Source organism: Humulus lupulus, chromosome 1 (assembly GCF_963169125.1).
Source record: "Humulus lupulus chromosome 1, drHumLupu1.1, whole genome shotgun sequence".
NCBI classification, from domain to species: domain Eukaryota; kingdom Viridiplantae; phylum Streptophyta; class Magnoliopsida; order Rosales; family Cannabaceae; genus Humulus; species Humulus lupulus.
In genome coordinates this window covers 307,298,674-307,319,472 of record NC_084793.1, presented here as the reverse complement: position 1 = coordinate 307,319,472, position 20,799 = coordinate 307,298,674, and the positions used below count along the sequence as shown (strand labels likewise).

The following is a 20,799-nucleotide window of genomic DNA, read 5'->3' as shown; positions in this document are numbered from 1 at the left end:
GATCATAGGTATTTATATATAATAAATATTTATATTGCATTTGTTTTACTAATTAAACAAGATCAATCCCATTGAAATTATGGGTGAAACTTATTTTTTACTAATTTTACCAGAAATTTAAATGATGGTATATCATGATATTATAGAGTGCTGATTGCTTAATTATATATATTAATATTTATTTTTACTCCATTATAATAAAAAGTAAAAACTTTGAAGGTGAGGATTTATTAAAGTCTAGTTCGCATTTGTGTGTGATTGTTACTAAATTATGCCAATATAATTAAGTAGTTGTTTTCCTTTCTCTATCATCTTCAAGAGAATCAGAAAAGATAAGTTCTTTTTTTTTAAATATATATATATATATATATATGAACTTGAGAAAATTAAATTTAAGGTATGTAACTTATCCATGGATTTGTAGTATACATATAAAATATATGTATATAATATATTGGATTTAACGGTATATTATAAATATCTAATATAAAACTCTTAATTATTATATATATGCTAGAAGATATAAGTAAAACTTCGTGCTTAAGCTTATAGCATTCAAATCACTCGTATCTCTTTTATATAAAAAGTGGGTAGATAAAGTAAATTTTTTGTTTTAACGGTTTTTTAATTTTTTCTTGTTAATTTTAATAGGATATTCTTGTATTTAACATAATATTTTTATATTTAGTAGTAGATTGTAAACATGACTTAAACTTAAATAAATAAATAATTAAACAAATTAAAATAAAATATTTGTGAGATATTTTACAATGATAATTATTTAAAAATAATAAAATCATATATTTTATAACTTAAATAAAATTTAATTAAACTTAATATTATATTAAACATATAATATATAATCTTTTATTGTCACTGCCTAATTCAAAAACTAGAACAAGCATAAACTTAAACAAAAATAAATAAATTAAAATATAATATTTTAAAGATATCTAATGATAATTTAAATAATTAAATCATATTTCTTTAAAAATAATAAAGGCATACATATCGTTTTTTTATCTTATAAATTTATATGATAGTTTTTTTTATCAAGTGATTAAAGCTCTTTTTCTTCATCAAATTCGCCAAAGGACATTGCAAGACATATTAGAAACTAAAAATACTTGATGCATATATACTAATATCTACACTATTACTTTTTTATTCTTATTTTATTTCTATTATTAATTTCTTTTTAATTATTATTGTATTTTATATATATATCATGTAGTCATGTAAATATATATATGTATATATATATATATAAATATATATATATGTCAACATTGTGTTTAAATGTTATATATGTAGAGATTATTGATATAAATACGTATATATACTATAGAATTATAATTCATTCTATTACATATATTTTTTTAAATAGCGAACCGGTTTTTATTATAATTATAGACAATATTTATAACTTTAAAACTAAGCAAACGTGCATTGCACATTGCTTATAACTAGTATAAATATAAAAATGTAAAATGCATATTTGTTTAGTTTTATTTAAAAAATATATTAAATATATTTATTAATTTTTTATGATTGTCATATAAATTTTAAATAAATAAATAATATTATATATATTTATATAGAATAATAACATAAACATATTAAAAGAAAAATTCAACCTAACCTAAATATTGTTTATGATTTTTTAAAAAAAATATATGATAACATTTTAAAATAACATAAACTATTTAATGTATAAAACATATGACACGTATATATAATACATTTATAATATTTATTGTTATTTAATATGATTATATATGTTTTCTTTATAAATATAAATATAAATAATAAAAATTATATAGTATATATTATATATTATTATAATAATGATGTTTTATAATATTTTAATCTATATCAATAAAATTATTAAACATCTAGTTTTTTGTATTGAGTATTATTATAATAATAATATTGAAATTTATATTAATATAATTAATAAATATACATTTTCAAAAACTTTTAAATGTATATTCTGTTAAATATTTATAATATTCCGTTAAAGTAAACAAAAATTCCGTTAAAATAAAAAAAAATTGTTATCTACACACTTTTTATATATACATCATAGCTTAGTATGACCACATACGTAACTATATCTACTAATTCAACGCGATAATAAACTTGCATGACTTATATATATGAGTGTTGTTATTTGGACATTAAGGTGTCCAACACCACATGAGATGTCATCATATAATTAATTAACTATATCTCATAATAGTTATTAAATTAAAATGCATGTGTGAGACCCAATATAAGATATAGGATTACACCAATAGTGGTATGACACCTCTTTGTGGTGTTGGGCACAAGTGGTATCCTTTAGAAGTTATCTATATATAGGCACAAAATTTTGAGCTATTAATTATAAGCACTAATTATTAATTATAGATTAATCCGATGGATCGAATAGGATAAATTAAGCACTAATTATAGTCAATTACTAGACAAAACATAATTTATTTTTGTGGGATTATCTAAAAAAATATATAATTAGCCTGCAGAAGCGTTTTTGGGATGTCGAACCGTTAACAAAAAAAGCAGTGACCATCTCGAATAATTAATCATCGCCTCTCACTCTTCTGAGCTTCTAATTATAATCACCCCATTCTTTTTATTTATATATATATATATATATATTACTACATAGAATTTTCCCTATACTTAATTATTATTATTAGTCTCGGAAAAACACATCTCTTCTACTGATTTCAAGATGAATCGACAAAAGCTAACCCGACAAAAGAATGAAAATCATTAATCTCTTACAATGCTATTAATTCCTATTTCTGGTATAGGTTCTCTTTTATATCAAGAATGAAGTTCGAATTCCATATATACATATATAAAAATATACACATTTTCTTTTATATCAAAATAAAACCACACCCTTTTCAAAAAAATATATATATTAGAAAAGAATAATGGTCTTGGGAGCATGCATGGATATATATATTTACTATTCGCTATTTGATGATCTATTTATTAACACACACACATGATGAGAGATTGAGTTTGTGATCAAAATCAGTAGTGAAAAGAAAGAGGAAAAAACACACTTATACATACTAAAATTTGGCGAAAAGGAGGGGGAAAAGTATGCACTTGACCCTTGAAAACGAGACAACATGAACACAATTGGCCGAATATGGTTAGTTCTTGCCTTCTCTCCCAATGGCAAACTAAGTATCACTTTCTATTAAAGACATTAATATGTTATATTAGATATGTGGTGATCTTTGGTCATGGGGAGCCAAATCATGAACAAAAACCCATCACCCCCGGCCAAGATGTGACTAACATATAAATAGTTCCAACCAAAAAGACAACAATACAACCAAAAACATATAATTAAGATCGGTGTTGCTATAAGACATTGTGGTGATGGCATTTTATGTTTGATTTAGGTAAACTATATATAATCAATGAGACCCCCCAATATATACCACTTTATGTGATAGGGCACCATGGGTTCTAATACTCTACTTAATTATGATTGGTGTAATTTAATATCTGGTCTTTGAATATTTTGTTTTAAATTAAAATATGTAGGTCAATCACAATATGCCGGGTCGAGTGGCGTTGGCTACCATTATACAGTGTGCATAGAAACCGTGTGATATATATTAATATAGAGTGTTGCAACTGTGCATATAGCAACCGTGTGGTATTGGGCACCTTATGGTTAATTAGCGATACCATGTATTGAATTGCACCAATAGCAGTGAGAATTGCTAAGGGGTTCCATTGGTGCCCAACACCACAAAGAGGTAGTATATCGTTATTAGTGAAATTCAATATCGGGTCCCACACATTTTAATTTAATAATTATTATGGAGTATTGCTAACCAATTATAGAGTGCCAACTTTTGTGATGTTAGACACATAAATGTGTCAAATAGCAATACTCAATAACAATATGTCATCTCCTTGTGGTATCGAGCATTACTAATGTCCCTTAGCAATACTCGTTGATATATTAGTAGTTAATTAAAAAAAAAGTAAAATTATAAAAATATATACATCTATATGGGAGAAGTAGATAGCATTTAGGAATAGAAGAGAGAATGTGATTAAATTAAGGTTAGGTTAAGTGGTCGTAGTCATCAGCATGGGCGCATCTCTTGGGGGTGTGGGTCTTGGTGGGCCCATGGGCTGTCTAGCATGCGCTGTGCACCGTGTGGCTCTTGTTGGGCATGCTTTGTCCTTGTTGACATTTTGACCACCCACGCTGTCCACTCTCTCTTCTCTATATACTCTTCTCTTCTCTATACATATATATTTATGACTCTTATACCCTTTCACAGGTCTTCTCATGCCACACATCACTGATCTCGTTGTTTTATAAAGAGAATTGTTAAGTTCCTTCTTCACTGGTTACCAAATAAAACCAACTAAAATTGAGTCTCACTTATTTGAATTTAATAAGTATTATGAGTTATCGGCTGATCTTAGCAACACGCTTTTATAAATTAATTTGTTTAACGTAGTTTAATGGTTAAAGAAGTTATGTACATACAAAAGAAGATTGATCAAATCAAAACTTTTCAAAAGCCATGATCATATTATAAGTATATATATAATTTCACACAATCCCAACATCAAATAATATGTTTTTTTCGTAATGTTATAAGTTTGTGCAAAAGCCAATTGTGTGTGCCTATAGCTTGATTGGACTAACTGAAAATAATTTTAATGTGCCTTTTATTTTATTGGCCTACCATGTCCAGGTGGACCAGTATTCATGGTACGTGACAAATTATATATATACATGCCTTGATCTTTAACCTATATATATATATATATATATATGAGATAAGATTTACTACTTACGCAAGTCTTTTTTGTTTGCTGCCTTTCTACTGGTCCTAGATTCCATAGTTATTTAAACTTATAATGTTCCTATAACCCAAGCTAATTTTGAAAGCCTGGTTTTGATGTTTTTGTTCTTAAGTTACACATGGTTTTATTAACATCGATGCTCTCTTTTAGGTCATTGATAACGAAAGTTGAACTGTTGTAGAAAACTACACTCACTTTCAATTACAATTTCTAGACTTTTTGAAAATTAGTATATTCTCAACCCATTTCAACCAGTGTTCAATTTCATCTCAATTAAAGAAAGAAAAAAACAGATTATGTTGTAAAAATAAAAAATTGAATATCTACGGGCCTATTTGGTAAAAAATTTGTTTTTGAATTTTTTAAACGCAAAAATATAAATATTATTTTATTTTTGTTTCTTTATTTTTAAAAAATAAAATTATGTTTGGTAATTATTTTTGTTTTTTGTTTTTAAAAATAAAAAATAATAAACACGTTTGATAACTTTTATTTTTATTTTTTGTTTAACATATGAGATGTTGATTTGAAGGATAGAAGAAAAAAAAGAAATGAAAAATTGAAAACTGTTTAAAAAAAAAGTTGAAAGTAAAAAAATTCTATTTTCAAAATTTAATAAATTTTAATTAAAATTTAAAAAAATAATAAATAAAAATAGAGTTACCAAACACATTTTATGTTTAATTGTCAAATTTTTAATTAACTAAATAAAAAACAATTTTTTTAAGTGTTACCAAACAATATCTATATTTTTGAAAGTATACTAGGCTCCTGGTTTAAAAAAATCCCCTTAATTTTTTATTCTATATTGTTATGCCATGTAATTTTGAAAAAAAAAATGTTATAAATATATGTATAAATTTGTTTTGGGCCCCTCTAAAATTAAAAAAAAAAATCATACATTTATATATTTTGTATATATATTATTATAATCTTTATCAAAAAAAAAAAATTTAGCCCCTTCTATATTTTAGTCTTGCTTCTTCTTCACTGTCTAATCCAAAAAACAAACTCGATTATTCCTCTTAACTATATACTTTTGAATAATACTAATAGTGCAAAAGATACAATGATCATAATTTTCCTTAATATTTAACAACACAAAACGTACTTACATTAGCAATATTAGCTATCCATGTCACACACAAATAATAATAATAATTACAAAAATAAAACAAAAATCATCTCGCAGCATGAGACAATTCACCGCCATTTTTGTCTTGACCAAGAAAATTATTGAGATCGATGGAATATTATAATTACAACATACAACTTATATATCTGTATATAATGGGATGTTCTTAATGGTTACTGCACATAGATGGTTACTTTAATATTAATTATTAGATTAATATCAATGGTTCATATTTATAGTTATTATTTAATATTTCTAAATATAAATTTGATTTTTTTAAATTTTTGGAAATGCTACATGGTTACATGACGGTCACATATTTATTAAATTAAATAATTAAAAAAAATCTCATTTAAGCATTATATATTAAAATTCGAAATTAATGTAAAAAAAAATATATTTACATGTTGGTGACTTGTTATACTAAGTCACTATATTGTCATATCATCATAATTGTCAGTACTCATCTATGGGTAGTAACTATTGAGAAGTCTTCCATATATATATATATGAATAATGATATATGTATTAAAATTGAGTGTGGTTATTTGTCACTTTAAGGTGCCCAACACACCACATGAAGTGATATTTTATGGTTAGTTAGCGATACTCTATAATACTTATTAAATTCTAATATATGAAACTCAATATTGGATTGCACCAATAGCGATATGTCACACTTTCTGGTGTTGGGCACCAATAATACCCTTTAGCAATTCTCCATTAAAATTATATATCAAAATATTATATCAATTAATGTGGTACTACTTTTTAAAATAATATCTCATCTAAAATAAATATAATTTATTAAAATAAACTATTATGTCAGTTGATGAAATATTTTGTTCCATAATTTTATTACACGTATCATATATATATATATATATATGTAGGGCACCGCATTACTACTATTGCTGCTTTTTAGTTCCCTTAATTTTGTTTTATTATGTCTTTTATTTTTTCCTTTTTCAATGAGCTTCAAAAATTGTCACGTTACTACTATATAAAGTATTGGCTTTTGTTTTTAAAATAGTACCACCACCACTTGGACAAAGTCTTATCTTTTTACTATTTACCCCTTTCCTTTTTATTATATAAATATAAATATATATATATATATAACGTACATGATCCACATGTTGCATGACAAGATTCGAAATTGAGTAATTAAAATACGATTCCAAAATTAATTACTGCAAAATCTCACTTTTAATATTCGGATGACCAAGTGTGTTTAGGGTATTAATCAACATGTTCCACGTTATTTGGCTCAACAGCCAATGGCGTAATGCCACGTGTGCATGCAAAAATGTCAAATATATAATCATAATGGTAGCATTACAAATATATTGGGATGATTGCATTATTAGTGATCCAAAGTTATTCCATTTCTATACCATGAAGTGGTTTGCGGCGATTGCTTAATTAAAGTTTTAAATCAAACTAATATCATAATATACATGTATATATATAATGTGTAATTAACATTAATTATCATTCGAGTTAATAAAGAGGGAAAAAGTGCTATTAAATGAATTAATTAAGAACCATACAATTTCTTATTGGTCCACATGGACGATTTATAATAAAAGCTTTACTAAAACTTAAAAAGTACTCTTCTTCTCAATGAAACTACTATAATTCTAAATAGTATGCTAAATATTTATTGGTTAACAAAAAAAAGTTAAAAAGATACATGTGTTTATAATAATTGATTCATAGTATATATAATCATACTTGAAAATGCATTCCAATAGTGGTGCCGGATTAGAGTTATTCACTTGGTATTTCTTCCCACTTTGTTGCTTTAGACTATTTAGCAGTTGTGACTGCTTTCTCTTAGAGATTTTTATTTTTCAATAACTTCATGTTTTTGTTAGAGAATTTTGCAAATTTGTTGTCCAATTTTTGAAGAGTATCATTAATTCATGTTCATCTTCATGGATTAACTATGCAATCTCCTTGAGTAGAAGATTTCATTTCTTTCTTCAGGCTGCTTAGTTTTATAAAATGTATAATATTATGAATTTTTTCAATAAATAAATTTCATTGCCAAAAAAATACAGTCCATTTAGGCTTCATCGCTAAAAAAACGAGTGTTGTTATTTGGCACATTAAGGTGTCAAACGCCACATGAGATTGCACTCCATGATTGGTTAGTGATACCCCATAATACTTATTAAATTCAAATAAGTGGGACCCGATATTGGATTGCACCAATAACGATATGTCACATATACTTGTGGTGTTGGACACCAATAATACCCTTTAGCGATTCTAAAAATGGTTTATACCTTTTTAGACCATGTTTTGTCTCATTACTTGTTTGGACCCTGTGTTTTCTAAAATAGTTCAAATAGACCCCTAAACCCGATTTTCATCAAAGTTTTTTAAACTAAAATCACAAATAATTCATCAAACTAACAATTCAGAATAAAAATATAGTCATTCTGCCTAAGAACTGTATTGTTATACTTAATTTTTTGTTCATTAAAATCATATTTAGGAGCCTATTTGAACTATTTTACAAAATACAGGGTCCAAAAAATAATTTATCAAACACATAATCCAAACAGGTAATGAAGCAAATCACATGGTGTAAAAATATATAAACCCTTCTAAAAAAAATTAAGTCCAACAATTTCAAACACGTGGCATGGTGATTTTTATTTTTTTATCTTTTACATTTATATAAATACCAATAAAAAAAACTCTCTCTCTGCCGACTCTAACTATGGCCCTATTAAAAGAAAAGTGTTATTAAGTTCACCCATGAGCTAGCTACTCGACCTATCACGTTCCATGAAATGAGTGCAGTGAAAACCATGTTGTATACATATCAATATCAGTTCTAGTCTTTACATATATTATTAATTACTATTCATATATTCTTTTCAAAAAACAATTGATCATATTGTATATTTAGTCTGGTTTCATTGGGTCACACACACAAATATAGCTAGCTAGGGTTATGGGCCAACCAAAAGTTCCCACATAACATGGTTTTATATATATATATATATATGCTTTTGAAAAATGAGAGATGATGAAGATGAATAGAAAGAGTAATTAGTATAATAGTTGACCAAAACAAAGGCTCCTTTTTATAGAACAATGATACCTATGATGGCACGCAACAAAATGCAACACAGCCCATTCTTGATGAACTTTTCATGCAATTGAAAAAAGATAAGGTTTGAGAGCCTCCAAAAGGGATTTTTTTTTGTGAAAAAGAAAATTGATATTAATTCCCAATTTTGGCCTTTTAATTCCATTATCATCTTTATTTGTAATAATGTCAATATTTGGAAATGAGTGATTATGAGCTATATATCTATAGTAGTAGTATATAGTTAGTGATGAAGAATAATATATATATATATGCACAATGTGTATGTCTAGAAAGTATTACAATCATTTTAGAATTCCACTTAAGAGATATATATGACATAATATATATATATATGTGTATGTAATGAATAGAGTTGTTCCAATAACAATTCAGCATTTAAATGTGAAAGGGACCTTTGAATATCTTGCATTTTCTCATTGAAAATGTATGGAGAAACTTCAATGTCATGATTTGGCACTTGCACCAATGTCCCCTAAAAGAATTAAAAAAAATTGTAAATTAGTAATATGCATTTGATTATTATCTTCTTTTTTTTCTTTATATACTGAATTTTAAACCTTTCTAATTCTCTTTTTGGCTTGAAGTTTGAACTAGTAAGGTTTAGCACATGATGAAGAGCACTTCAATTTTTCTGGCTAAAATCCCTGCTGTTATTGAATTATATATAATTAACTTATTGTTGAACATAACAAAGTTTCATTTTTCAAAAATTAATAATATAAAAGGAATAATATTTGGTACAATTGGTGAAGCGTAGTATTAAGTCATATATGTTCATGTGGTTCTTTTCATGACATTCCTACTTATCACTGTTCTAATTTATATATAAACGCTAGTTTCTCAAGATTACACAAAAAAATTACTTTGAGTTGTTGATTTATCGCCAGAGATAGCTTAGAATCAATAGTTCATCATCTAATGAATATTTCCCATGGTTAGACACAATATAGAAAAATATGTTATTGTGTGTGTAAGAGTTTTAGTTCTTAGATAACATATAGAATGCAATTTCAATATATGACATATAATTTTAAAAAAATTATGAGTAATTAAATGATAGATAGAATGTACCTGATTAATTCATTAAGATAATATGTTTGGTGGTACAATATTAACCTATTAAATCATCCTCTCTAATCTCTATAATAAAGATTGCAACTAGACAATATGTATTTATAAAGTTAGAAAACTAATATTTTTGATTCAATTAGACATGCTAAGCCCATTAATTATAATTAGCTAATAATTATTTATCAGATCATTTTTTAATAAAATAATTTAAATGTTAATCTAAACTATAATAGAGACTAACACTCTTCCACTTCATACGCACTCACACACCTAACTACTTAAACCAATTTTATGTGGCCGAACAATCAATTAGGACAGTCATAAAATGAAATTCTTTAATTTATTTTCAAATTCCCAAAAAATAGTTGAGTTGCAGTGTTTAGTATTGTTCCTATTGTATTCAATGAATATTAAGGCCCAAAATTTTCACCCTTTACCGAAAGGGATTTCAGGTTAAGTGATCTGTGAAGCTACTAACCACTGGGCCTGTCCGGCCCAAACAAGAATGAGGGACAGTTTTATAAGAATACCATTAAATAAAATCACTTTCTATTCTCTAAGTATGGAAATTGTAGTTCCTATAATGTTTTTTTCTCAATGAGAAAAAGGGAAAAATAAAAATGGAACTCGAAATGGTATTGTCTAAGTAAGATGAACACCAATAAATATTATGGTATTTTTAAAAATTATATTAACATAATATGGTATACATAATATAAATATTAATGTAATTAAGAATAAATGTAATAAGCACTCTTAATTCATACACAATATTGATCTGCTTGATTTTTTTTAATTTAAAAATGAAAATACTCTTTTGTTTTTGTTTTTAGATTTTTGCAAGCAAAAATTTTGTTGACGACAAAAAACAACTTTAGAAACACAAAATTATCAAAAATACGATTTCAATTTTTTTTTCTTTCTTTTCTTTATTTCATTTGTCAAAAAAAAAAAGAACACGATTTCAGATATAAAAATTATGGTTTCAAACCCGTGACTTCATTTAAATAGTATTTCCTATTTTGTGTACATATGTAATGTCCCCAAATTAAAATGTAAAATTCGTTAAAAAGTGTAAAAATTTATTGTGTTTGGTGGATCCATATTTAGGCCCAATCAAGGCCCATTTAATTAGAAGAGAACAATTATTATGAAGAGAGTAGAGCCAAGCACGAACCTTCCTGCCATTGCCAGCACCACATCTGTCCTATTCGACCTTCTCTCTCTCAACGATCTCTGAAGAGAGAAAAATCCAATCTTTCTGAACTTTCTCTCTCACTCCCTCCATTGATTCAACCTAATAGACTTCCAAAGAGACCTAATCGTATTCGAGATCAAATCGCTTAATCAACAATGTCTTCTACTTTCAGTGGCGATGAAACTGCTCCTTTCTTCGGCTTTCTCGGCGCCGCAGCTGCCCTAGTCTTCTCATGTAAGTCGATTGTTATGATTTTTCGTTTGTTTCCCGAGAAAATGGGAGTTAGATGTTGTAATTGTATTTTTTTTAAAACAATTTTGATGAATTTTTGTTTGTTTGATTAGGTATGGGAGCGGCTTATGGCACAGCGAAGAGTGGAGTGGGCGTGGCGTCCATGGGTGTGATGAGGCCTGAACTTGTGATGAAATCCATTGTTCCTGTTGTTATGGCTGGAGTGTTAGGTATTTATGGGTTGATTATTGCTGTTATTATCAGTACTGGGATTAACCCTAAAGCCAAATCCTATTATCTCTTTGATGGTTATGCCCATCTATCTTCTGGTCTCGCTTGTGGTTTGGCTGGTCTTTCTGCTGGTATGGCTATTGGTATCGTCGGTGATGCCGGTGTTAGGTGTGTTATCTTCCATTTCTCCATTTTTATATTTGCTTTTATGCTTTTGAAGTTTGATTTTTTATTAGGTATTATTTTGAATTTGGTTTCTTCCTATTTGTTTGGAATTTTCAACTGCTCAATGTTGGTTCTTTTGGATTTTTGTGATCTAAACAATATAGTTGAATCTATTGTCTCAAACATCAATGGTGTACTTTGTTGTTGGCTTTGCAATGTTTAACGTTATATATTGACTTTGATTTGATGAAGTGGAATGCTGTGTCTGCAAAATGTCTATTCAAGTTTATCTCTTTGAGAGTTTCTTCACTAGAGTATTTTATCAAGCTTAATTGTGTTTTTCTTTTTGGTTTTATATATTTTGACAGCTTTTTTTTTTTTAAGATTTATCTGTTTGTAATTGTGATTACTTCATTGAATTTGACTTGATACGACAGTGTTAGTCTTTTATTTATTGAATCCTTATGACATTCTTAGACAACATGAAGGCGAAGGTGCTTGCCTGCTTTGATTTTTGTTGCTGATTCAAATTTGTAGTGTTCTAGTTGTTTTTTTATCGTTTGTCATTCTACCTGAGAAAATTATGTCATTATCTTTTTTAACTATTTGTTAGTGTCGAAGTTGCTTTGCTTTATCAGAATAATGAATGACGGGACCTTTTTAATCATAAGTTTTATTTTCTTTTGGATGGTGATTGATTTGTGAAGAATAAGAAGTCTTTGGTTGTTGATTAGTCAACTTCTTGAGTTTATAAGATCTTTGGTCTTGGCATAAAATCTTCACCAAGGCTTTATGCCTAGGGAGAAATTACTTAAAGTCTCATAACTGGCCATTGAAATGGAAAAAGGAGAAAAAGGAATTTGATTGTGACATGTTGGTCCCTAGCAGCAATATTTTGCAGAGAATTGAAATTGATGTTAAGATGTGTTTTGAGACATATAGGATGCCCTTTTCTTTTACTTGCCAATATATTGATTTATGTATTATTAACTATGTTTTCTTTAGCAAAATGTCCATATACTATTAGACGTGACGATAATTCTTTAGTTCGTTTTGGCCTGATATAGTCCTTAATGATTTAAAAAAACTTGAATTACAAAGTTTCAATAAAAGGAGGAACAAAATAGTCCAGGTCATGTATTACCTTACAATAGCGCCAAACCTATTGAGTTTTGTTGTATAGGAATACCACCAAACTAATCAAGACATGCTGTTAATTTCACTAACTTTTATTAAATGCCGATACACGGGTGTTGATGTATAGCCAAAAAAATATAGAAAATTAAAAGAGAATAAAATGGATGCTGATACTGCTGAAATGACTTATAAAGGTCTAATTTCTTTGTTTGCTGATGAGAAGTAATTATTATGTTGTGCCTTGATGAATTTTGCTTAGCCTTGCTACGTTGTTAGAGCTTTAATGGTTTAGTTTAACAGGTTAGTCAAGATTTTGGCTACCATATTCGCTGATTTATTCCTGCTCATCTGTATAAGCTATGCAACTGACATTTGATTTTACAGATGATGCCACTTGTATAAGTAATGTTCTTTGCTGATTTTTTTTTTGGGTGGTGCAGAGCTAACGCACAGCAGCCAAAACTCTTTGTTGGTATGATCTTGATTCTCATCTTTGCTGAAGCTTTGGCTTTGTATGGTCTTATTGTTGGTATCATTCTATCATCACGAGCTGGCCAATCAAGAGCAGAATAGAAAAGCATTCGTTCAAATGTTCTAGCCTGAACTTTGTTGAAATTAGATTGCCCCTTTAAGGACCTGAATACTGACATCGAAAATGGTGGTGCCATTTTTTTTTTATAAATTTCGCATAATCTTGTGATTGCTTCATCTAAAAAGTCAAATTCTTCTGCTGGGTGTTGAATTTAGAATGAGTTGTCGTTGAATAAAGCTTGCTAAGCTGTACATTTAATTACTATTTCTGTATCTACACATAAATTCAACGTAGCGTAGAAGCCATTATCATGGCATCTCCCTGCATTTTTCAAGCGATTACTGATTCAGTCTTTATATGTGAGTGTTTGTGTTTGTGTCAGTTGCAGGTTATGCATTTGTGTACAATACAATGTCACATTACAATACAATGTTAGGTTAGGATTGTAATTGTCCCACATGGAGAAAGATTAGTGGTAGAGTGATTTTAACCAAATATAAAATAATAATTATAAGTGCAATCTTTACAGAAAATTTTATTTAAAAAAAAAAAAATTGGAAGTATATACTGTTCAACATTACAATCGCACAAAATCACACAAATGTAAGTAGTCAATGTATTTTTTCTAAAATATTTATTGAATTTAATAAATTATTGTTATTCATAAATACTTATATTTAATTTATATCCCTGTGAAAATCTAATATATATTCACTTAATCTACTAGTAAAAATATTTTTAATTTTGGTCCACCCTGACATTAAAAAAACACATAGGTATATTAACTAAAATCATCTATAAAAGTAAGAAAACACATTTTATCACTTTTAGTTAAATCATTTAATTTACAAATATCACTATAGATTAATTCAAGTAAATTATATGATCTTTCTACACTAGGAAAATGTTTCTTTATCATCTTAACCTTAACACATGTTTCACATTTTTCATAGTTTTTAATATTGGATGCAATCATACCACATTTAACTACTATTTTCATGGTTGAAAAACCTATATGTGATAATCTAAGAAGCCATAAAAATAAAGAACCATACTCAACAATATAAGCAGAATTAGCAGCTTTATTAATAACATTGAAAATTACATCATTGGTACGAAACTTAACCATACTGTCACAAGAGTACCATTTTCCAAAAAATACATTTGATTTGGTAAGAATAAGTTTACCGAACTCAAAAACGGCTTTAATGTCAGGTTGGCCTAGCAAATCTCCACTTACATACTTATTTCGGGAACATAAAGCATATTCACTAATGTGACTTTCTTGCCAGAGGTGAAAAGACTTCAAGGGTACATTTGCCAAGTACCTTGGATTTTCCCCCATTGCCCATTTGAATCTCATGGTTGGACTTTAACTCTTCAAATATCTAAAACAATGATTTGTCATGAGTGACATGGACGGTGACACATGTGTTATACTACCACCCCATCACCTTTTCTTAGACCGCATTCACCTCACTAAGGGTAGCAACAATGTTCTCCTCTTGAGTTGCATTCACCTTAGGTCCTTGTTGGTCTTTTCTATGCATACACTCTCTAGCATAGTGACCATTTTTCCCACACATAAAGCAACGACATTTCTCGTCCTTAAACTTATTTGGGTTAATTCTTGGACCCAAAGGATTCTCATTACCCTTCTTGCCTTTCCCTTTCTTTTTGGGGTGTTTTGGTTGTGACACCGCATTTGCTTTGGAAGTCTATCCATTATACTCATCCACAAGTTTGTCTCTACATATCAATTCCTCATCGATTCAAATATGCTTTTGGACTTCCTCCAAAGAATAATCATCATTTTCATGAAGGATTTTTTTTCTATATCTCCTCCAAGTTGGTGGTAATTTTGCCACTATAGCACCAACTTGAAAGACCTCGGGAAGCTCTTTCAAGAACTTTTTGGTACCTTCCTCTTCTGCCATGAATTTGGTCTCATAAGCATCCCAAATCTCCTTTGTCGATTTGGTCTCGATGTAGAGGTCATAGATCTTATCAAATAGGGCATTGAGGATATGACTCCTGCATAGGAGATTGTCCTCCTTCCTCTTGGTCCTAGAGCTTTTCACCTTGGGTGTGTCCTTGTCGATTGGCACCGGGAGGGGTTAAAGAGTGGACTCTAAGACGTAGGAAATCTTAAGAGTGGTAAAAAAGAATCTCACTTTGTCTTGCCACCTAGTGAAATTTGATCCATCAAACATACCCAACCTCACTAGGTCTTGGTTCAAAATCTTGATGGTCTCTCCTTCCATTGATAAATATATTGTTCTAATGGAAATAAGAAAAACTATTACAATTCTAAGCAAAAGAATACAAATGACAAGATGATGATTAAATAAGTTTACAACTCTATTACAAAAATACAAGTGAACATAGAAATAAGAAGATGAAAAGAATAAAAGAAATAACAAATCTATGACAAAAGTTACAAATAAACTAGAAGTAGTAGAACAAAAGATGTAGAAGAAGATACAACTAAATATAAATAGGAAATAGAAGAAAGATGACAAAAGAACAATAAAAGAAATAATAATGAACAAGAACAAGAAATAAAGTTCTATCACTTATACAACCAAAGTGAAGAGCATTGGAGATCACCAACTTGAACAAGGTTTACAACATTTGTCCAAAAACTTATTTTTCCTATCTCAAGCACTAAGGGAACACTCACAAATTGGAAATAGCTCTATGAAATAAATAAGCTTCTAGGTGAATTTCTAGCCAAGTACTCTAGTGAATAGAAATTGTGTGTCTAACAAGTGAGCAATAGGCTCCTATTTATAGAGTTTTGAGATACTCTTTGAATTTCAAATTTCATCAACCACATGGCTATTACCAATGTTTAATTGGATGTTTATGGAATTAAAAATGAGTTTTGGGAGTTACTTGAGGTATTAGAACCGTTCAAATTTGAAAATTTGAAGTTGAAATTGGCTTTCACCGTCCCAGGTCGTGGCTAGGGATGTTCCTGGCCACGGTTGCTAGTCTCGAACCCCAGGCCGCGGCCTGGAGCACTCGTGGCTGCAGCCACCAAGCTTTTATCAGAAATTCCAATTTTGCATTTTTCCAAAATGCATCAATACTCTTCCCACATGATTTTGTAACCTCTATACACATTATGAGAGTTAAAATCACATCTCCAACAACCATATTACTTATGACTTTGTGAAATTTAAACTCAAAATGTGTAACATATAATCTACACATTATTGGGTAATATTTGAGAGTTACAAATTTGTAACTAATTTTGTACCTCCAAATATGTTACATACTTGGAAATGCACACTATCCAAAATGTAACTCATATATAATATGTTACAATGTATTACAACAGTTTGTCACATTATTTAATCTAAACAATATATTATATAAATAATATAACAAAAGTGTCCCACAACAAATTGATGTGAGAATATTAATATACTTTAAACATATATCTTTTTTTAGCATAATAGAATTTAGTATCCTTGTTAGGCCCAAAATATTCGACCCAAAAATATTTCATGTTGTAGATTAGTGAAACAGTGCGTTTTACCGAGTGAGAGACAAAAAGGTTCAGAAGACGCAGAATAGAGGAGAACCATCTGTTTGGCCTATGTGGTTCGAATCTGTAAGATGGCATTTTCGCACGAAAATCTGTTATACAACTAACCAATCAGGGAGTCTTTGTTAGTTCGATGTGTCTTAGTTTTTCCTATAAGTAGAACATGTGAGGATTCACTTGGGACCATTATGACTTAAACATCAGAGTGTCTTTCTTGCAGGTATCTCCAGAAGATTCAACAATCATCGGAGATCCCAGCTTGGTCAGAGAAAATCGGAGAATCGACGAGTGTAAGAGAATACCACCAGAAATAGAAAGATCAAAATAGTTGCATCAACAATTTTATTATATAAGATATCTCACTAATGGTACAATAACGAAATTTTTATTCTATTTATAGATAGTCCAATTAGTTTCACACAAAGCAGTATATATATAGGTAATTTGCAAGAAGTTTTTTTCATTAGCAAAACAACACTCAAAATTTGGATGCCAGAACCAAATATATGGGGTTTAAATTTATTTTAATAAAATTTACATGAAAAATTTAAAACATAGATTTATTGTTTCCAAAATCATTATACTAAATTTTGGTGTTTTAAAAGCTAGGGGGTCCAATCCTCTAGCTTTGCCATTCACGGTATGTTTTGATTCCTCACAATCCAACAATCATAGAGTAAGGAGCAGGCCTAGTAGAGTCTACTTTAGCATTAGGAAATTATTATTGCTTTTTAATGAACTTTTCTCTTTTCCAATAAATTAGGATCAATCTTTTGCAAGAAAATTATATTTAATATTAGAATAGATAATAAATGTGGCTATAAACATAGGTTACTGTACTAAATAAAAGTTATGCATGATATATTTTGGAAGAATTGAAATAAATATATAGAGAAAGTATGCTTATTTTTTTATGCACCCATATCTTTTTTCTATGTTTTAAACATAAATGAGTTGTATTTAGATGGTGGTAGATATCCTAGTTACTTAGGACATTTGGTAAAATTTCAAGAAATTTTATCAAATTTATGATATGCTTATAAAAACAACATGCACCCGTATAAAATGTCGTTTGGATTTAAATTTTGGCAGTTTAAATTATTCATAATTTATTAAAAATTTATAAAATATTTTAAATAACTACAATATATATCATCAAATAAATAAAATTATGATAAAATTGATTTATGTACATGTGCGTGCGTCCAAACAAAAAATAAGCATACCACAACTACTCTATATAGATATATATATTTTAATTGATCATTTATGCCAAATAAATTTGTCATTATGGTATAATTTGTACTAAATTTATCATCATAACTTTTTTTTTTTACTAAAATATTATATAACAATACATATTAAATATTTAGTCAATCGTAACAATAGAAATATAACATATATATTTTATTTATTGTTTGGGCAGTACTTGAAATTGAAACCAATAATAAATACATACAGACATAGATAGACTACACAGTATTGAATTCGACTGTCTGCTATATGAGCCAAATAATTCACAAATCGTACAAACTCAAACGTTTATAATTTTCTAAAGGTCGTACTGTCAAGCCAAGTGTCAACATAGACTAGACTACTATAATAAGCTTTTAACGGTCACTGATTCAGTCTCTATATTTTTATACACTTATTAGATCTATTTCTTTGGGCCATTTTCAAAAGAATATCTCGGTTATTGCTCTCTAAATTCTAATAAACAATATCAGTTATTGCTCTCACCTTGGAAGAGATAAAATATTTTATTTTTTATAATAAAGTGAAAAAAATAGTTAAATAGCTTTTTTAATAATTGATGTAAACTTAATATTTTTATCAAAATAAATAATATTTATTGTTACGTAGTGAAATTCTATTCATCAAGCTATAAATGAAAGGAATAATTGCGGTATAAGTACTCAATGTTTGGGTTTTGTATGCGGCATAAACTCAATATTTATTTTTAGTGGCAAAAGTACCCAGAGTCAGTAAAACTGTAATTCCGTCAGTCTCCTCCGTTAGGCAGACACGTGTCACGTTTTTATTGGTCTAAATCATAATTATTTTTAAAATATTATTGATTTGGATCAATCACGAAGTGACACGTGTTGGTCCAGTCATCACGAAACGGAACCTAACGGAGGAGGCTGACGGAATTACAGTTTTACTGACTTTGGGTACTTATGCCGCAATTATCCCAAAAATTAATATATGGTATATTGTAAAAGTTTTTTTGTAAATTATAAAAAAATATGTTTTGGTGATGTATTTTGTAAGGGCGTTTGCAATGTAACAGCATTTTGCTGTATTTGGTACAGAGATCTCTCCAAATGAGCATTATTATTCACTGTATTTGCTACAGTACATAGCATATATATCATGTGCACACGGTATTGTCTCTTTTTTTTTTCTTTTATTATTTTATTATATATAATTTAGAGATTAGTTTATTATGTGAAGATTAAATTGTATATACCACAAATTATTATTTTTTAATTATAATTTAAATAAAATATTATTAAATATTTGTATTTTTTTAATATTACACAATACAAACATTAATTAAATATAATAATTATGATGATTTTGATAAATTAATGTAATAATAAAAAAATATTCAATATATCTAAAAAAATAATATAATAATAAAGAATTTTTTTTTTGACATATATATATTTTTTTATAGTTTTTAGTATTGTAGTTTGAACAAAAATAGCTTTTGAAACCAAATTTGATGTTGGTGTGACACTAAATTTAGTGTTAAGAGATGGAAGCCACTATAATAAAGCAAAAACAGCCACAAATTAGGATTTCAAAATACAATTTCAATTTTTGTTTTGTTTTTGTTTCAAGAATAAAGGAACTGTAACTGTACCAAAAACGTAGGTTGGAACTTGAAACTGCTAAAAGATGATAACAGAAGCAGATGTGTTTTCATTTTCATTTTCATCAAATGGAGTCTCCAAAAGATTCACTCAAAAAGTTCAAAAATGATTTAGATGTTGTTGATGAAGAGTTGGTGAGACTCAATCACACACCTATTTTTCTCTGACACTGCGCTTGCACTGAACTTTTTCCATTGCCATCTGACCCAGTGGGACCTTCAAATTTTGAGTCCTTTGTCTTCTACTTGCTACCTCGAAAAAAATCATTGGGGTGGCAGATTCTCCCACGTGGCGGCCCAATACTCGATTCCAAGGCCCAATGCCAAAATATAAAAAAATAAAAACACTCTTTTTTAATATAATTTGGATCTTAGGCAACTCCAAGATTTTAACGGCTACATTTTTATGAATATTTTTTGGGTGCATTAAGACGAAAAACTCACGTGAATAAAAACAGAACAGTCCTTCGCGTTTGGCGGGAATCAGTTCTTTTGGGGCCCAAAATTTTGTCCAATTAGGCTCTTTATGAACAGCGATAGTCTATGTAGTTGACTGAGACACTTGGACTTTTATGCTCAATCTCTTTGGACCCCACTTTCGCTTGAGCCGGCCAAAAATAAGGGAACCAAATTTTAAAAAATGAAAATGGGAAAGATGACAAGTGA

The 20,799-nt window shown here is 28.5% G+C and overlaps 1 protein-coding gene across 1 annotated transcript; it reads left to right on the top strand.

Annotated features, from left to right (window-relative positions):
• Nucleotides 1-11,378: 11,378 nt before the first annotated feature.
• Nucleotides 11,379-13,960, top strand: LOC133812741 (V-type proton ATPase 16 kDa proteolipid subunit). Its single transcript, XM_062246556.1, has 3 exons — nucleotides 11,379-11,634; nucleotides 11,745-12,030; nucleotides 13,605-13,960. Exons 1-3 carry the CDS (start codon nucleotides 11,556-11,558, stop codon nucleotides 13,735-13,737), a joined length of 498 nt encoding a protein of 165 aa, XP_062102540.1. The 5' UTR covers nucleotides 11,379-11,555; the 3' UTR covers nucleotides 13,738-13,960.
• Nucleotides 13,961-20,799: the final 6,839 nt, after the last annotated feature.